Source organism: Typopeltis vanoorti, chromosome 23 (genome assembly GCF_054136105.1).
Source record: "Typopeltis vanoorti isolate ZY-2024b chromosome 23, IOZ_Tvanoo_1.0, whole genome shotgun sequence".
NCBI lineage: Eukaryota > Metazoa > Arthropoda > Arachnida > Uropygi > Thelyphonidae > Typopeltis > Typopeltis vanoorti.
This window is the reverse complement of record NC_143571.1, coordinates 32313417-32327427: the sequence shown is the minus strand read 5'-3', so window position 1 is coordinate 32327427 and position 14011 is coordinate 32313417. Positions and strand designations below refer to the sequence as shown.

General features: G+C 35.3%; 1 protein-coding gene across 1 annotated transcript in view; it reads right to left on the bottom strand.

Annotated features, from left to right (window-relative positions):
* Positions 1-467: 467 nt before the first annotated feature.
* Positions 468-14011, bottom strand: part of LOC150093743 (dynamin-1-like) — a 293501-nt gene continuing 279957 nt past the window's right edge. The window contains exons 16-17 of the mRNA XM_090413039.1: positions 11425-11481; positions 468-882 (exon numbers count right to left, since the gene is read on the bottom strand). Coding sequence (XP_090269165.1) covers positions 769-882; positions 11425-11481 — 171 coding nt within the window. The 3' untranslated portion in view covers positions 468-768. The remainder of the gene's footprint in view (positions 883-11424; positions 11482-14011) is intronic.

The following is a 14011-nucleotide window of genomic DNA, read 5'->3' as shown; positions in this document are numbered from 1 at the left end:
CAGCACATGTTCTCTCTCTCTCTCTGTGTGTGTGTGTGTGTGTCTCAATAATATTTATTTGAGTTTCATTGTTCACTCAACATAACTGTTTGCTTTGTAAGTCTGATCTTGTCTGAGCACAAAAATAAAAAATCAACCATTTAATTTTTTTGCAATTTTTTTCGACATGAATTGATTATGTCCTCCATTTAGTTTTAATTCTGCCTTCTAGGGATGCCTTTTATTAGTATACTTTGAAGTAATTATTTACTTCATGATAATAAGTTTATATTTATAATAATTAACATAAATAATTATTTATATTAATATCACTTTGCTTTTCTTTGTTTGTTTGCATGAAGAATATATCTTTATTCTAATCACTAGTGATGTCCTATACCCTCTTGATTGTCATGAAATTTAAAAAACAAAATAGTGTAAATACTCATATGTAGGTTGATAAATAAAAAAACAATAAGAAATACATCTTTGATATAAGATGTTTTATTTCTTACAAAAGCAACATAAACAAAAAAACTGCACATGATATTTGCAAACAAGTAATTTGATATAAGAAACAGAGAAAGTCAGTTCACTCTTCAAATGCATTATTCATGTAATGTCTGTTGCTTAATAGGAGTGGTGAAATAGCATCCTTGCCAAATGAGAAACAGAAAGATGGAAACTTTAAAATATTTAGAAATGCGTGAAGTACTTTTCTTAAGAGGAGTGGTGAAACATCTTTGCCAAGTGGGACTGCAGAAAAACAAGAAGCAACACCAGATAGTATTACATATCTTTCATTTCAGATATTATGGTCATAGCCTTGTTTATCAAAATGTCTAGTTCTTGTAGCTCCTTTATTCTTTGCATGTCAACAGAAGTATCTTTTATAAGTTCACCCTGAAAATAAGTTTAAAAAGCAGTGAAGAAAAAGAAAGAACTGAAATAGTTAATATTATTTAATAATGTTACAAAGCATCATCATCATTATATGCCTGTAATGGATTTAAGAGATTCTAACAGAGTCACTGGAATCACTGCAAGGGACTTTACAGCAAACAAAATCTATTATATCACTCCTTAAACTCATATCTGCTCTCTTACCACCCTCTCAGTCAACGCAATCCATGCACCTACAATTCTCCATATTCACTTATACTTATCACTCCTCTGCATGACTTCAAAAAGGAACCAGCATGACCACACCATTATCTCAGCTGGTCAGTCCCCCTTAGTATAGCAGAAATTTATCTGAATTGTCTTCAGCATCATTTAAGTGCGTTTCCTGAACTTCAGATTTCTATGTACATTATTTACCTTGAAGATCCATTGCCTTCTCCCCCACCTCTTCCAGTATATTTCTCCAATTATTATTATTACACCCTCCGTGGAGTCAGCAGACTCATCTTGAGAGGTTTATTCAACTAACAACATATCATACTGAATCTTAAAATCGCTAACACTCCCTGCATTAATAACATATTCTGGTAATGCATTCCTGATAATTCCCATGTAAAAAATATTCTCCTCATGCCCCTCTTCACTACAGTCTTACATAACTTCCAGGGATGGGCCCTGGTTCTTCTTCTCTCACCTTTCACTCTTTTTGTAATTCCCTCTGGATTAATCCAATAAAGTTTCCTCACTAACTTAAACATGTAAAATCTTGATTTATGAAATACATGAAACACGAGGCCATACATTGTCAAGCAAAATGCAAGATACCCAACCTGAGACAGATTCTTTCTTCATTTTGAAGTCTTATTTCATGAAAAAAGAACACCAGAAACAGAAAATAAGTACACGACATTTTAACTCAGAGTGTGGCTTACAATTGAAGATGGAAACTATTACATCATCCCATTGGCGACACATTTGAAACGTATGTATTTTTAACTAACTCCAGTACATACACTATTGATCTCTCTTCTTCTTGAAATTTTTCCTTTCATAGTTTACTTCAAAATGATTTTAAGTTTATCATAAGTCCTTTATAATTCCATCTCAATTCCTTTCCCCTTTAGATCACCCCTAATTCTCCTCTCCCCCCAAAAGTTAAGATCGTGATCCTGTTACTAACCAGGAGAAAGAATGATATCTTAGTCATAATCAAATCCTTGAATACTACAACTAAATCCAAGAATCTTGATAATTCTGTCCTCCCCTCCCATATACTACTTAAGATATTTTTTCTTCAAGAATTGTAAAAGCTAAGTTACCTTCTTTGTCTAAACATTTCCTGTTTATCACTCTCTGTGTCTCACAGCCTATAACAACAATCCTAAACAAATAATCTTTCCATATCTCTATCTCACAAAATATGTTCTTAAAGACATTAGTAACACTCCCTTTTTCTTCTATATCCTGAGAGGACATGTATTGTCTGCTATTATAAAAAATGCTCCATCACCCCCCCCACCATTCCCAAAATATGCTATAACTTTTAACTTTTCCTCTGTCTTGACCTCTGTCTTGCTTATATTAAATAAGCAAGACAGAAGTCTCACACCAATGAAATTCATCCCATCTAAAGACAATCACAAGCATCCATGCCCACAGCAAAATTCAAATCCTTAACCTGTTGGCTTAATCACTGCTACATAAGGACATTCCTGATACACTCCTCCCAGATAATTCTAGTTTCAATGCTCAGTGTTCTCTCTCTCTCTTTTTTTTCCTCAGAGAAGAGAAGAGAGAAAGAGAAGGTCTGTTTCCTTCCTGCTCAAATGCATTCTTAACATCTATCTATCTATATATATAAATATTTCAGTTTCGAGTGTAGATCCTGAAGTTGAGATATTAATTATCTTTTTGTATGAAGGATGACAACTGCTTCATGGTTAGGAGCCCATCAGTGCGGGGAAGCTCCCCCTCAGTTTCTTTCTCCTCTAAGTCATCGTGTGGAAGTACAGTTTCCTCATCATCTGGAAATTCTGTTCCTCCTTTTCTGGCTGCAGGTGATGAAAGGCCATTCTGATTATTTTCTTCTATCGAACAAGGTTTTGAATTAGTGGGAACCTGGGTTGGTGATTCTAGTTGTTGTGTCCAGGGATTGCTTATAATTAGTTCATCTTGGTCATCTCTGTTAGGAGGGTCCGTGTTTTCATGCTGTTTGTTAAGTGTTGCTTGATGTGTGACTTCGTTATCAGAGCTTTGGATCTTATTACTCTTCAGGCATTCCAGAGCAACATGAACCTTGTATTTTCCAGTTCAGGATATTCTTGGCTCTGAAATTCATGATGGGGGAGAGGATTTTCAGTTTACTTTTTCCTATGTTTTGATTTTCTTCATGTATGATGTTGTTTTGTTCAACTGGTTTACTGTTCTGGACTGGGATATTTGTTGATGAATCGTTGGAAATATAGTGACAGTGTTTCCTTATGCGACCCTCTTCGTGACAGAAGAAGCACTGTGATGAGAAGGATAAGTAGAAAGTGTCCATGAACGTCACTTCCTATACATTCTCACTAATATGTCATTCAACATCACTTGTCTCTTCAACTTCACTATATCATACCGAGACAACGCACTTACTATTCTTTGCTCTCAAACTTTTCTGCTACATGTCTCTTAATATTACTTTCAGATCTTTCACTACCTAATTCACAATGAGGCGCAAATCATTTGTACCAGCTATCACAATTATCTTATCCTCATTATGGCCTCTTTTCATTTCCACTGTTATCCTCTGTATTTTTTTCCCATGGAAGAACTCTTCTAACAGTCAATTATACATCTCAGATTTCTCTCTCTCTTCACAGCCTCATTCATCTTCTTGCACTAGCATTTCTCTCTCATTCTATGCTCTCTCACCTTTTTCTCCACTCTTCAAGTATATCTAGATCCCCCCCCCCACCTTAATAATACAGCCATGGCTGGGGAAGGCAGGTGACTTTTTTTTTCTATATTATTAACTAATTCAATTGACAGCTTTATTTATATTTAGAGCATATCAATCAATATATCAATTTAGAACATATCAATCAATATATCAATTTAGAACATATCACTTAAAACTCATTTTTGTATGATGCACAAATTCTCATGAAAGGAAAAAGCTCTAGATGAACTTTTAGAGTTTGAAAATTAAAAGGAGACTGACTGTCTGAGAGGTATTATCAGTAAATTGTGGATGGGGGAAAAGCAGCATCCCAGAAGAGGAAAGTCACTAGAAGTATGCCATAGGGTATATCTGTTTTGGGCCATTTTATATACTTATATGCTAATAATACTGGGAGAGGTTTAAATGGAGATATGAAGTTGTATGCAGTTGACATAAAGTCGAGGCCAAAAGATTACTAACATTTGTTACACTCATTGTGGAGTAAAATTGTGACTTCAAGAGGATCTTGAATAGACTGGTTGTGTAGGCACATAAGTGGAGCAACTGATCCAATCTTGTGAAATGTCAAGTTTTGTATTTTGAAGGCAAGGATGATATATAGAATATACAACTAGTAGGGCTTTCTTGAAGATGGTAAAGGAGATAAGGAATCTGCGTAGTTTGATGGTAGACAAGAACTTGAAATTTAATGGCCACATACTTGAATTTTCAGGATGATAGAACAGATTATGGCAATGATGAAGATGGCAGTGACCACGTAGAGGTTACATCAATTTTTGTGTGTAGATTTAGCCACCTGGTTTTTAGAGTTGAATAATTCAACTAACTCCTCTGCATTGGTTACCAGCCTGCCAGTGTTAGCAACTAGCATTATCCTCCCAAAGTTATTTTTCATTCCACTTGATACATATTGAAAGAACTCACTAGGATTTGTCTTAGCTTGATTGGCTAATTTCTTCTCATATTTCACTTTTCCTGCCTATACCAACCAACTTACCTTCCTGGCCTACTCTTTATACTCCTCATGCAAGTGATCACATTACATACATTTTGTGTTGTCTTCACAGTGTCTTCTTCTTTTGGATTTAATGCTTAATCTCTTAATTAATCCATTTTATTCCTACCTTGTTTAGCCCTTTTCACCTTTGGAATACATTCACACATTGCTGCTGTTAAATAGCTCTTGATCAATGCCCATGCAGCATCTATATCCTTCCCGCTCAACTCCTATTCCAATGCTACAGCTCCCAGTTGTATCATAAGTTTTCCATAATCACCAACCTTGTATATCTATCTTTCTTTATAGACATTCCCATCTGACTGGCTGCAACCCATGTGATCATTTCATGCTCACTCTTTCCAACTGGAGAAGATTAGATACTCCATTCACAATCACATCCTCTGATGATATAACCAGATCTAAGACTCTTAACCCTCATGTGCCCTCCATTATGTACTGCCTTAGATTATTTTCCCTTAAGAACTCAGGAAATTTGTTCTCCTTAATCCCTGATGCTATTTCTTCTTCCAATCAATATTGTTGTAGTTGAAATCACCCAATAATGATCACCCTTTGCTAGCTCACTAAGCCAAGTTGCCTATACATTTCTTTGTCTCTCTGCCTTCAACATTCCCTGGCCTGTAACAACACCCTACAAAATATCTCATTCTATCACCACTTCACACCATACTGCTTTAAAACCACTGCAACTTTTTTCTCCTTGTATCTCAAACCTTCCAGCATACAGACAAATCGGCCCTTCAGAACACACACAATTTACAGACAAAAAATACTAGCTGTGATGGTGGGCAGTAGATGGAGCTGAAGTTGATTGCTAATAGAGGTTTGGTGCAGTGGTGGAGACAGAGTTGTACAATAGGTGTCTTCCTGCGATGAGTTTTCGGACTCCTTGGCAGTGTCACAAATAATAATAATAATAATAATAATAATAATAATAATTCTCCTGCTATCATCACAACAGCACTCAACCTCCCTTCTTGCCTTTCCTATGTACGAAAAACATCTTTCCCTCCATACGTTCTCTATTCATAGTCTTTACCAAATTTATTACAGGAATTATTCAATTTAGTTAGGGAATTCTGCAGACTTCTAGTGGATTTATTTAGGCATATAACATCATTTACATAAAGTAAAGAGCTGATAGCAACAATATTTCAATGCATTAAATATTGCTTTGCAAGGAAAAGACCAAAATATCTGTAATCTTTACAGTCCTACATCTGGTTTTCATAACAAGCTGCCATTGTTAATATAAAAAAACTATTAGTTTGACTCATTTCATATCCTACAAGGAGCTTTTTAATGAAATGACAACACTCAGTGAAACCATATATTTTACATTATTTGTTCTCTCAGCCCAACATGCTTAATCAAAATGTTAGTGACAGATATAAACAATTCGATGTAATCAAACAAAGTATGCAGCTGTTCAGCAATCCACTCATCGAAATTACAAACTTCATTTATCAAATGGAATTATATGAACTTCAAACAGATGAATTTATTAGAGCTTGATTAGAGACTGCAGCAGAATTGTTTACTTTTTTTTTCCACTGAGAATTATTCAAATATATTTGAAAGTTTGGAAGTATATATATAATATATATATATATATATATATACTTCTATATATATATATTTATAAATATAAGTACACATCTTATATTTCGCAAAAAAATAAATAAATAAAATATAATAAGTGGCCCACCATCTAACTCTTAAAACCCCGGGCTACAGCTCAACAGACATTGGACAGCACTCAAATATAGATTATGTATTGCATGATATAATGTACCATTTCCATCATAATTGTGGCATTCAATCAGCTCTTCTCTTGACACCTTGTCATATGCTTTTCCTAGATCTACAAAACTTAAATGCAGATCCTTGCTAAATTTCCATAATTTCTCAACAGTTTGTCTTAAAGTCTGATCCTAACCACCTCTATTTGGCCTGAACCCAGCTTGCTCTTCTCCTAGTTTCCTCTTCCACGATTTTTCTTAGCCTTTTCTCAAGTATGCTTGAATAAATCTTGCATAGAACATCCAGTAGGGAAATTTCTCTGTGATTATCACATTGTTTTATTTTCCTTTTTTATAAGTAGGTAATATCAGAGCTCTACTCCAATCATCTGAATCCTTTCTTTCATGGTGATGAGCAATCGTTTTAGAAATTATGGACTTTACAACAAATTATAAATAGCTATTTTAATTTCCTGACGTTTCAACCTCCATATTAAGGTCAACATCTGGAGTATATACAAATATACACGGACAAGTTGAGTTACATTTCACAAAGTAAGCTAAAGAAACAATGAATTGATCACCAATTATTCTACTGGCATGACCACTACTGGGAAAAAAAATATAAAATACAGATCGCAAATTGCTAAACATCATCAACATATCTAAGTCAGACTTTGGGTTTTAAAGGAGAGGAATCTAGAGCATGCCGCTCAAAATATTCCATATAAAAGTTAGCAATTGCAGAGGATAGTGGCAAGCCCATGGCTGTGCCTTCTTTTTATAGGAGAAAGCATTTTGCCGTACAAAATAACCAGAATGCAATACATGTGCAAAGAGCATGTGCTGTCTGCAGGGAATTTGTTCTATGAAAGAAGAATTGTGTCATTGATTGGGACATTCATAACGAGGGAAAAGACGTCAATAAATCATCTTTTTCTAATGTAAAGTCTTTGATTATGTTTATGAAGTGTTGTGTGTTTCTGATATAGGAGGAGGAATGACTACAAACTCCTTGAGTGTTGACGCTAATTTCTTGGCTAGGTGATCATTTGGGCTGTCTATACCTTCGACTATCGGCCGGAGTGCTGTGTTTTGTCTGTGTATCTTTGGTAGACCATAAATTCTCGGAGAACGAGCGTAGTGCAGAAGTATTTTTTTGACTGTATTTTCAGGCCATGTAGTAATTGATTTAAGTAGTTTCTCTGTTTTCTTTTTTATTCCATTGGTTGGGTCATAGTTAACAAGTTGGTATGTGCTATGATCTGAGAGTAGCAGATTAATTTTATCTAAATAAGTAGTTTGGTTTAGAATAACGGTGGCGCTTCCTTTATCAGCTCTAGTTATTACGATGTTCAGATTTGATTTTAATGATTTCACCACTGTTAATTCATGTTTCATTAAATTGCTTGTTATTGTTTTCTTATGTTTACATTTAAAATGTTGGCAGTTTCTAAACATATTTTATCTGCTATGTTATTTGGGTTTGAAGCTTAAGCCTCTTTCAATATTACAAATAAAATCCAGTTTGTTCATCGATCTGGGTGCTACGACAAAATTTAGACCTTTGCTAAGTAGCGAGAGTTCATCTTTGTTTAAGTTGTTAGATAGGTTAACTACATTACTGGTACCTGTAGGCGATCGGTGGCTCCTGTTGTTTCTTGCTTCTGGTTGGTTGTTAATGTTCACTGTGGAGAAATTCGAATATGTCCATTGGTTTTGTCGATCTTTTAGTCTATGAAATTTGGATATCAGCTTTTCTTTCTTAGTTTGAAGGATATGGTTTGCCATGTTGTCTGTAATCTTTTCGATGATAATCCAAATATCTGTGTTCAAGTAACTCGAAAGTTCAGATTTTACATTTTGTACCTGGTTTTGAGTAACAGCCAAGTTTTTTTCTCATAGCCTTGATCCATTCTCTGAGTAACGCTTTCTCCATGTGGTGGTATATTCGTTGCACCTTTGTTGAGGTAAATTTTCTCTTTAGTTTTATGCAATTCAGAATGATATTGCTGTCCCTACAATGTCTTAAAAATGCCAGTCGATTGATCAAACCAGAAACATCAATCTTTACTTTACCATACTGATTGCATCGCTTATGGGTCGAATCACCATGAATTTTCAGAATCCTTTCTTTTAGTGTTGTATGGTGATCAGCATTCATTTTAGAAATTATTTGTCTGCTAGAGGTCATGCCAGTAGAATACAGGTAATCAAATCATTGTTTGATTACCTGTATTCTTCAACCTTCAAATCTATTGATTTGAAGGTTGAAACGTCGAGAAATTAAAATAGTTATTTATAACACAGTTGTAAAGTAATTCATAATAGAATAAAAAAGAAAACAGAGAAACTACTTAAATCAATTACTACATGGCTCGAAAATACAGTCCAAAAATTACTTCGACACTATGGTCGTTTCCTGAGAATTTATGATCTGCCAAAGATACACAAACAAAACACACCACTCTGGCTGATAGTCAAAGGGTATAGACAGCCCGAATTATACCTAGCCAAGAAATTAGCAGCAACACTCAAGGAGTTGGTAGGTCAAATACTTCCTCCTATATCAGAAACACACAACACTTCACAAACATGATCAAAGACATTACATTAGAAAAAGATGATTTATTAGTCAGTTTAACGTCTCTGCCCTCTTTAAGAATGTCCTAATCAATGACACTATCCTTCTTTTACAGAACAAATTCCCTCCAGATAATACGGCGCTCTTTCGCATGTATTACACTCTGGTTATTTTGTATGGCAAAACGCTTTCTACCTACAAAAAGAAGGCATAGCCATGGGCTCGCCACTCTCACCCCCCCAATTGCTAACTTTTATATGGAACATTTTGAGCAACATGCTCTAGATTCCTCTCTTTTAAAACCCAAAGTCTGGCTTGGATACATTGACAATGTTTTTGCGATCTGGCCCCATGGCCACCAGACACTTTCCTTAGCCACCTAAACAAACAACACAAACACATACAGTTCACAATTGAGATTGAAAAACAGAATACACTTCCATTTCTAGATACACTTATCACACGTCTTCCTTCTGGCAGTCTTTCCTTCACTGTTTACCGGAAACCGACACATACTGTCCAATATATACCCATAAACTCCTACCACCACCAAACCCAAAAACTAGGTGTCATTAATACTCTAAAAAACAGGGCTTTGAAGATCTGCTCCAATGAACAAGTGCTGAAAGATGAATTTAAAGTTATCTGCAATACTTTTCTAAAAAATGGTTACAGCCAAAACACTATTAACAAAATTCTCTACAAGACCTCAATAAAAAACAAGGATAAACCAGACTACAATAAAACTATAACCATTTCTTACATTAAAGGGACATCTGACAAAATAAACAGAATACTACATAAATACTACCTCAAAGACACCTTTAAACCTCCTGCAAAATTAAAAAGCTTACTCAACTCATCCAAAGACCCACTTCTTCTGCTGCTGGCCCACCCTGGAGTATACTGTATTCATCGCACCTGTTTGCCCTATATAGGGGAAACAGGATGCACAATTCCTATTAGAAAAAAGGAACATAAACAACAAATTAAATATAATAACTATGTTGAAGCTGGCCTTTCTGATGATATCCTGAACACTTTACATAGAATTGAATGGAAAAGCACCAGTCATATTTGCGTTCATACCAAAACATGGTATGAACGCAAATTAAAGGAAGCCTGTGAGATTCTCATCAACCACCCCAATCTAAACAATAATGATGGTCTAAAAATCCCAAGCATATGGAAGGCACATATTCTACCCACGGAACCTTTCTCCCTAAGAGTTAACTATAAACAGGACTGTAGATAATCCAGAATCCTAAATCTAATATAACAATTGTAATGTTAAAATTGGACATCATTGTTACTGTAAGAAAACTATCTATAAGAAAGAATGTTTCTCTCATGTTATCTTAAATAGAATTTTGCTTTGATGTAGTTTCTAAATAATTAATTAAGTTGTAATTTTATCTGTATTTCCCCTCCCACACACCACCACCACCACCACTGGAGGTCATGCCAGTAGAATAACTGGTGATCAAATCGTTGTTTCTTTAGCTTACTGTGTGAAATGTAACTCAGCTTATCCTTGTATATTTGTATATACTCCAGATGATGACCTTCGTATGAAGGTCGAAACATCGGGAAATTAAAATAGTTATTTATAACATGGTTGTAAAGTCCATAATTTCTAAAATGAACTTCAATCATCTGGAATTTGACTTTCTGATTAGGCCTTCTGAATTATGGACTGTAGCCACTATAAATGTTTTATATATCCATATTTCAGCATTTATCTATTCCAGCCACCTTTCCATATTTCATGTTTTTGATGGCTTTTCTACTTCAAGTATTGATATGTATCCCTGAATGCATTTCTCTTGAATGTTTTCTATTACTAGTTGTTTCATTTAGCAATATTTTACTTTGAAACTTACTGCAGACATTATTCTTTCTGCCATTTCTAAACTTTTCAATGGCTTAGAGAATAATTTGCCACCTTGATGGCAAAGTGTTGAAAACCATAGCTATTCCTTTTCCCTTATCATTATTGCCTAAATATAACTTCTTGTATATTTGTTAATTAGAAGAATCTCACTGTTTTTTTTTTGGTAACACTATTATGCAGATCTGTATTTATCCAATTCTTCTGCTAGTCCATTTCCTTTTTCATTGATGCTTTTTATGTTGATATTGGTTTTAAGCTGAAAATAAGCATAGTAGCAAATAATATCTTCATGGCATTAATTTGATAAGCTAATTAAATAAATCTGAAAAAAATAATTCAATAATATCTATTTCTTACCATATTCTTTTTTTCTAACATTTCAGGAATGAGGTTTCTCCGTACAGTATGCATTACCTTAAGGGAAAAAAAAACACTTTTGTAAATATAAATATAATTCGCACTCATAATCTTATTTTGTAAGGTTTAAAATAGTAATAATATTTTCTATTATTTTTATACAGGCATCTCCATGAAGTCCAAAGAACCTCTGTGGAATACCCATTACTAACAAGAAACACCTCTTACCTTTCTTTAAACTCATTCACTGACAAAGAGCTCATGACTACTTCTGGCAACCTATTCTACTAGTGTAGATGGAACAGTAAATTTCATCTATGCTCTCTCTCTCAGTCCTACCTGATACCTTGAGTGACCTGGGATCTCTCTTGCATAAGGAAAGGAAAGACTGTATTTTGGATGTATTGAATTTGACAAGGTTGTCTTTGCCTCATTGAAGGATAGCATGTAGATCAATGTTTAAGGCACTAGTTATAGATTATTATTATTATTACTCCAAGACCTCATGGAGTCAAAGACTCATCTGGGAAGTCCTTTTATCACACACACAACTCATCATACCGTGTCTTAAACCCACTCAAACTCCTTGCAGACACCACGCTTTCAGACAAGGCATTCCAATCACTCACAATTCTGCACGAATCATCAACTGCTCACAGTCTCTCCGTGAAGTCACATTCACAAGATTGAAAGAACTTTATGAACTGCTCATTAAGTATCTCCACCATACACATTCTGCAGATGATCTTGTAGTCTGGGATGTCAGAGTACTACATGGTTTGTCAAATGGATGAGTGGAGAATACTACATCTACAAAACTGTGTATGGGATTAATTATTATTGTGGGTAGTAATTTGTGAACAGGGGAAAGAGTAGATGATAAAACACAGCCTTGAGGCACTCCAGCATTGGTTGTGAAACTCAAAGAGAGAAAGCCATCTACCATGACTTGCTGAGAATGACCAGAGAGAAAACTGGCTACCCAATCATAGAGGGTGGCAGGGATGGCAATTTGTTTGGTAGGGCTTGATGTCACACATGGTCATAAGCTTTAGAAATGTTAAGGCTGACAGCAGAAGTTTCTCTGAACCTTTCTATTTTCTTGTCCAGTGGTGAGTGATGTAAGCCAGTCTTCAACGCATGGCCTGATGGCTACCTATGGCCCGTGGAGCTCTTTGCCGTGGCTCGTCAGCCATTTTGAAAAAATAACTACTTAACATTAAAACACGATTAAATAAAAAATAATGTCAATGAAGCCCCCAGACCACTAAGCTATACTGCAGTATTTAGAATTGTAAGATGCTTTCCAGATTCACAAGGAGTGCTGTGCATTTGATACTTTATATAAAATCCTATAAAAATAAATATTAAATGGACATGCTTCTTCAGCCATCTACCAGAGTCAAGTGGTGCTTAAGTACTAGTACTAACATCGCAGGTAGATGGCTGAAGGAGTAGTTCATTCAAGTGCACTGTCTAGTGCCTTTCAGATACATCTCAAAGGTTCTCGATACTTCGTTATTTTCATATAAATGCAAGAGGATTTCATCCACAGTCAGTCAGTCAATCAGTCAGTCGTGAACAGTGGTATTCGTGTATCAGTGCATGCAGGTTCATCGTGTCAGCCATAACCTATTCTGGATTTATATTGCCAGAATTTTTTCATCAGTGTGAGATATATTCAATGGATAATAACCATTACATGACCATTATAATTATTATTATTATTATTAGACACCTTCAGGGAGTCCAAAGACTCATCGAGGGAGAGTGTGCCAACAGCATCGAACGATTGACCCCCTTCCAACTACTAACTGCGCTCAGACCATTTTGGATCATTTTTTGGGTTCACCTTCCATCACTATGGTGTCTACAAGTAAAAAGCGTAAATCAAATGATTGTTGTCAGCTTTAAATGCAAAGTGGACCAATTTGTACTTTTTTGTGCCAATTGATGATAACCCACTGTGTTTAATTTGTCGTGAGTCAGTGTGAGTATCAAAAGAATGCAATATGAAACGACACTATGAGACAAAGCATGCATCCAATTTCGATCATTTCAAGGACGACTTCGTGTGGACAAAGTGAACCGTCTCCAAATTAATTTCAAATGCCAGAAGGGTATGTTTTAAAGGCAGAGGAAGAGAGTAAAGTGTGTGCCAAAGTTATGTAATAGCTGAAAAATCAAAAATCAAAAGCCTTCTTGGACAGCAAGTTTGTGAAATAGTGTCTCATTGCTGCAAGGGATATTCTGTGCCCAAATAATAAGGAAGTGCTTAAAAAAACCGAGTTTGTCTGGGGTTACTGTAGCATGACGTGTGTAAGAACTTGCCAATGACATTGAAGGAATTGTAAAAAAAAAATGGTCATTGAAATTTATGTCATATTCTTGCTTTATATGAGAGCACAGATGTGAAGGATAAATACAGTACAACTAGCTATCTTTGTCCGTGGCATTGATCAACAATTCAATGTGACAGAAGAACTGCTAGCACTCGTACCTATGAAGGGAATGACGAAAGGCACTGATATTCTTGAAGCTGCCAAGAAAACGCTCCAGTGTTTCGACCTCAGCTTAAACAGCCTCG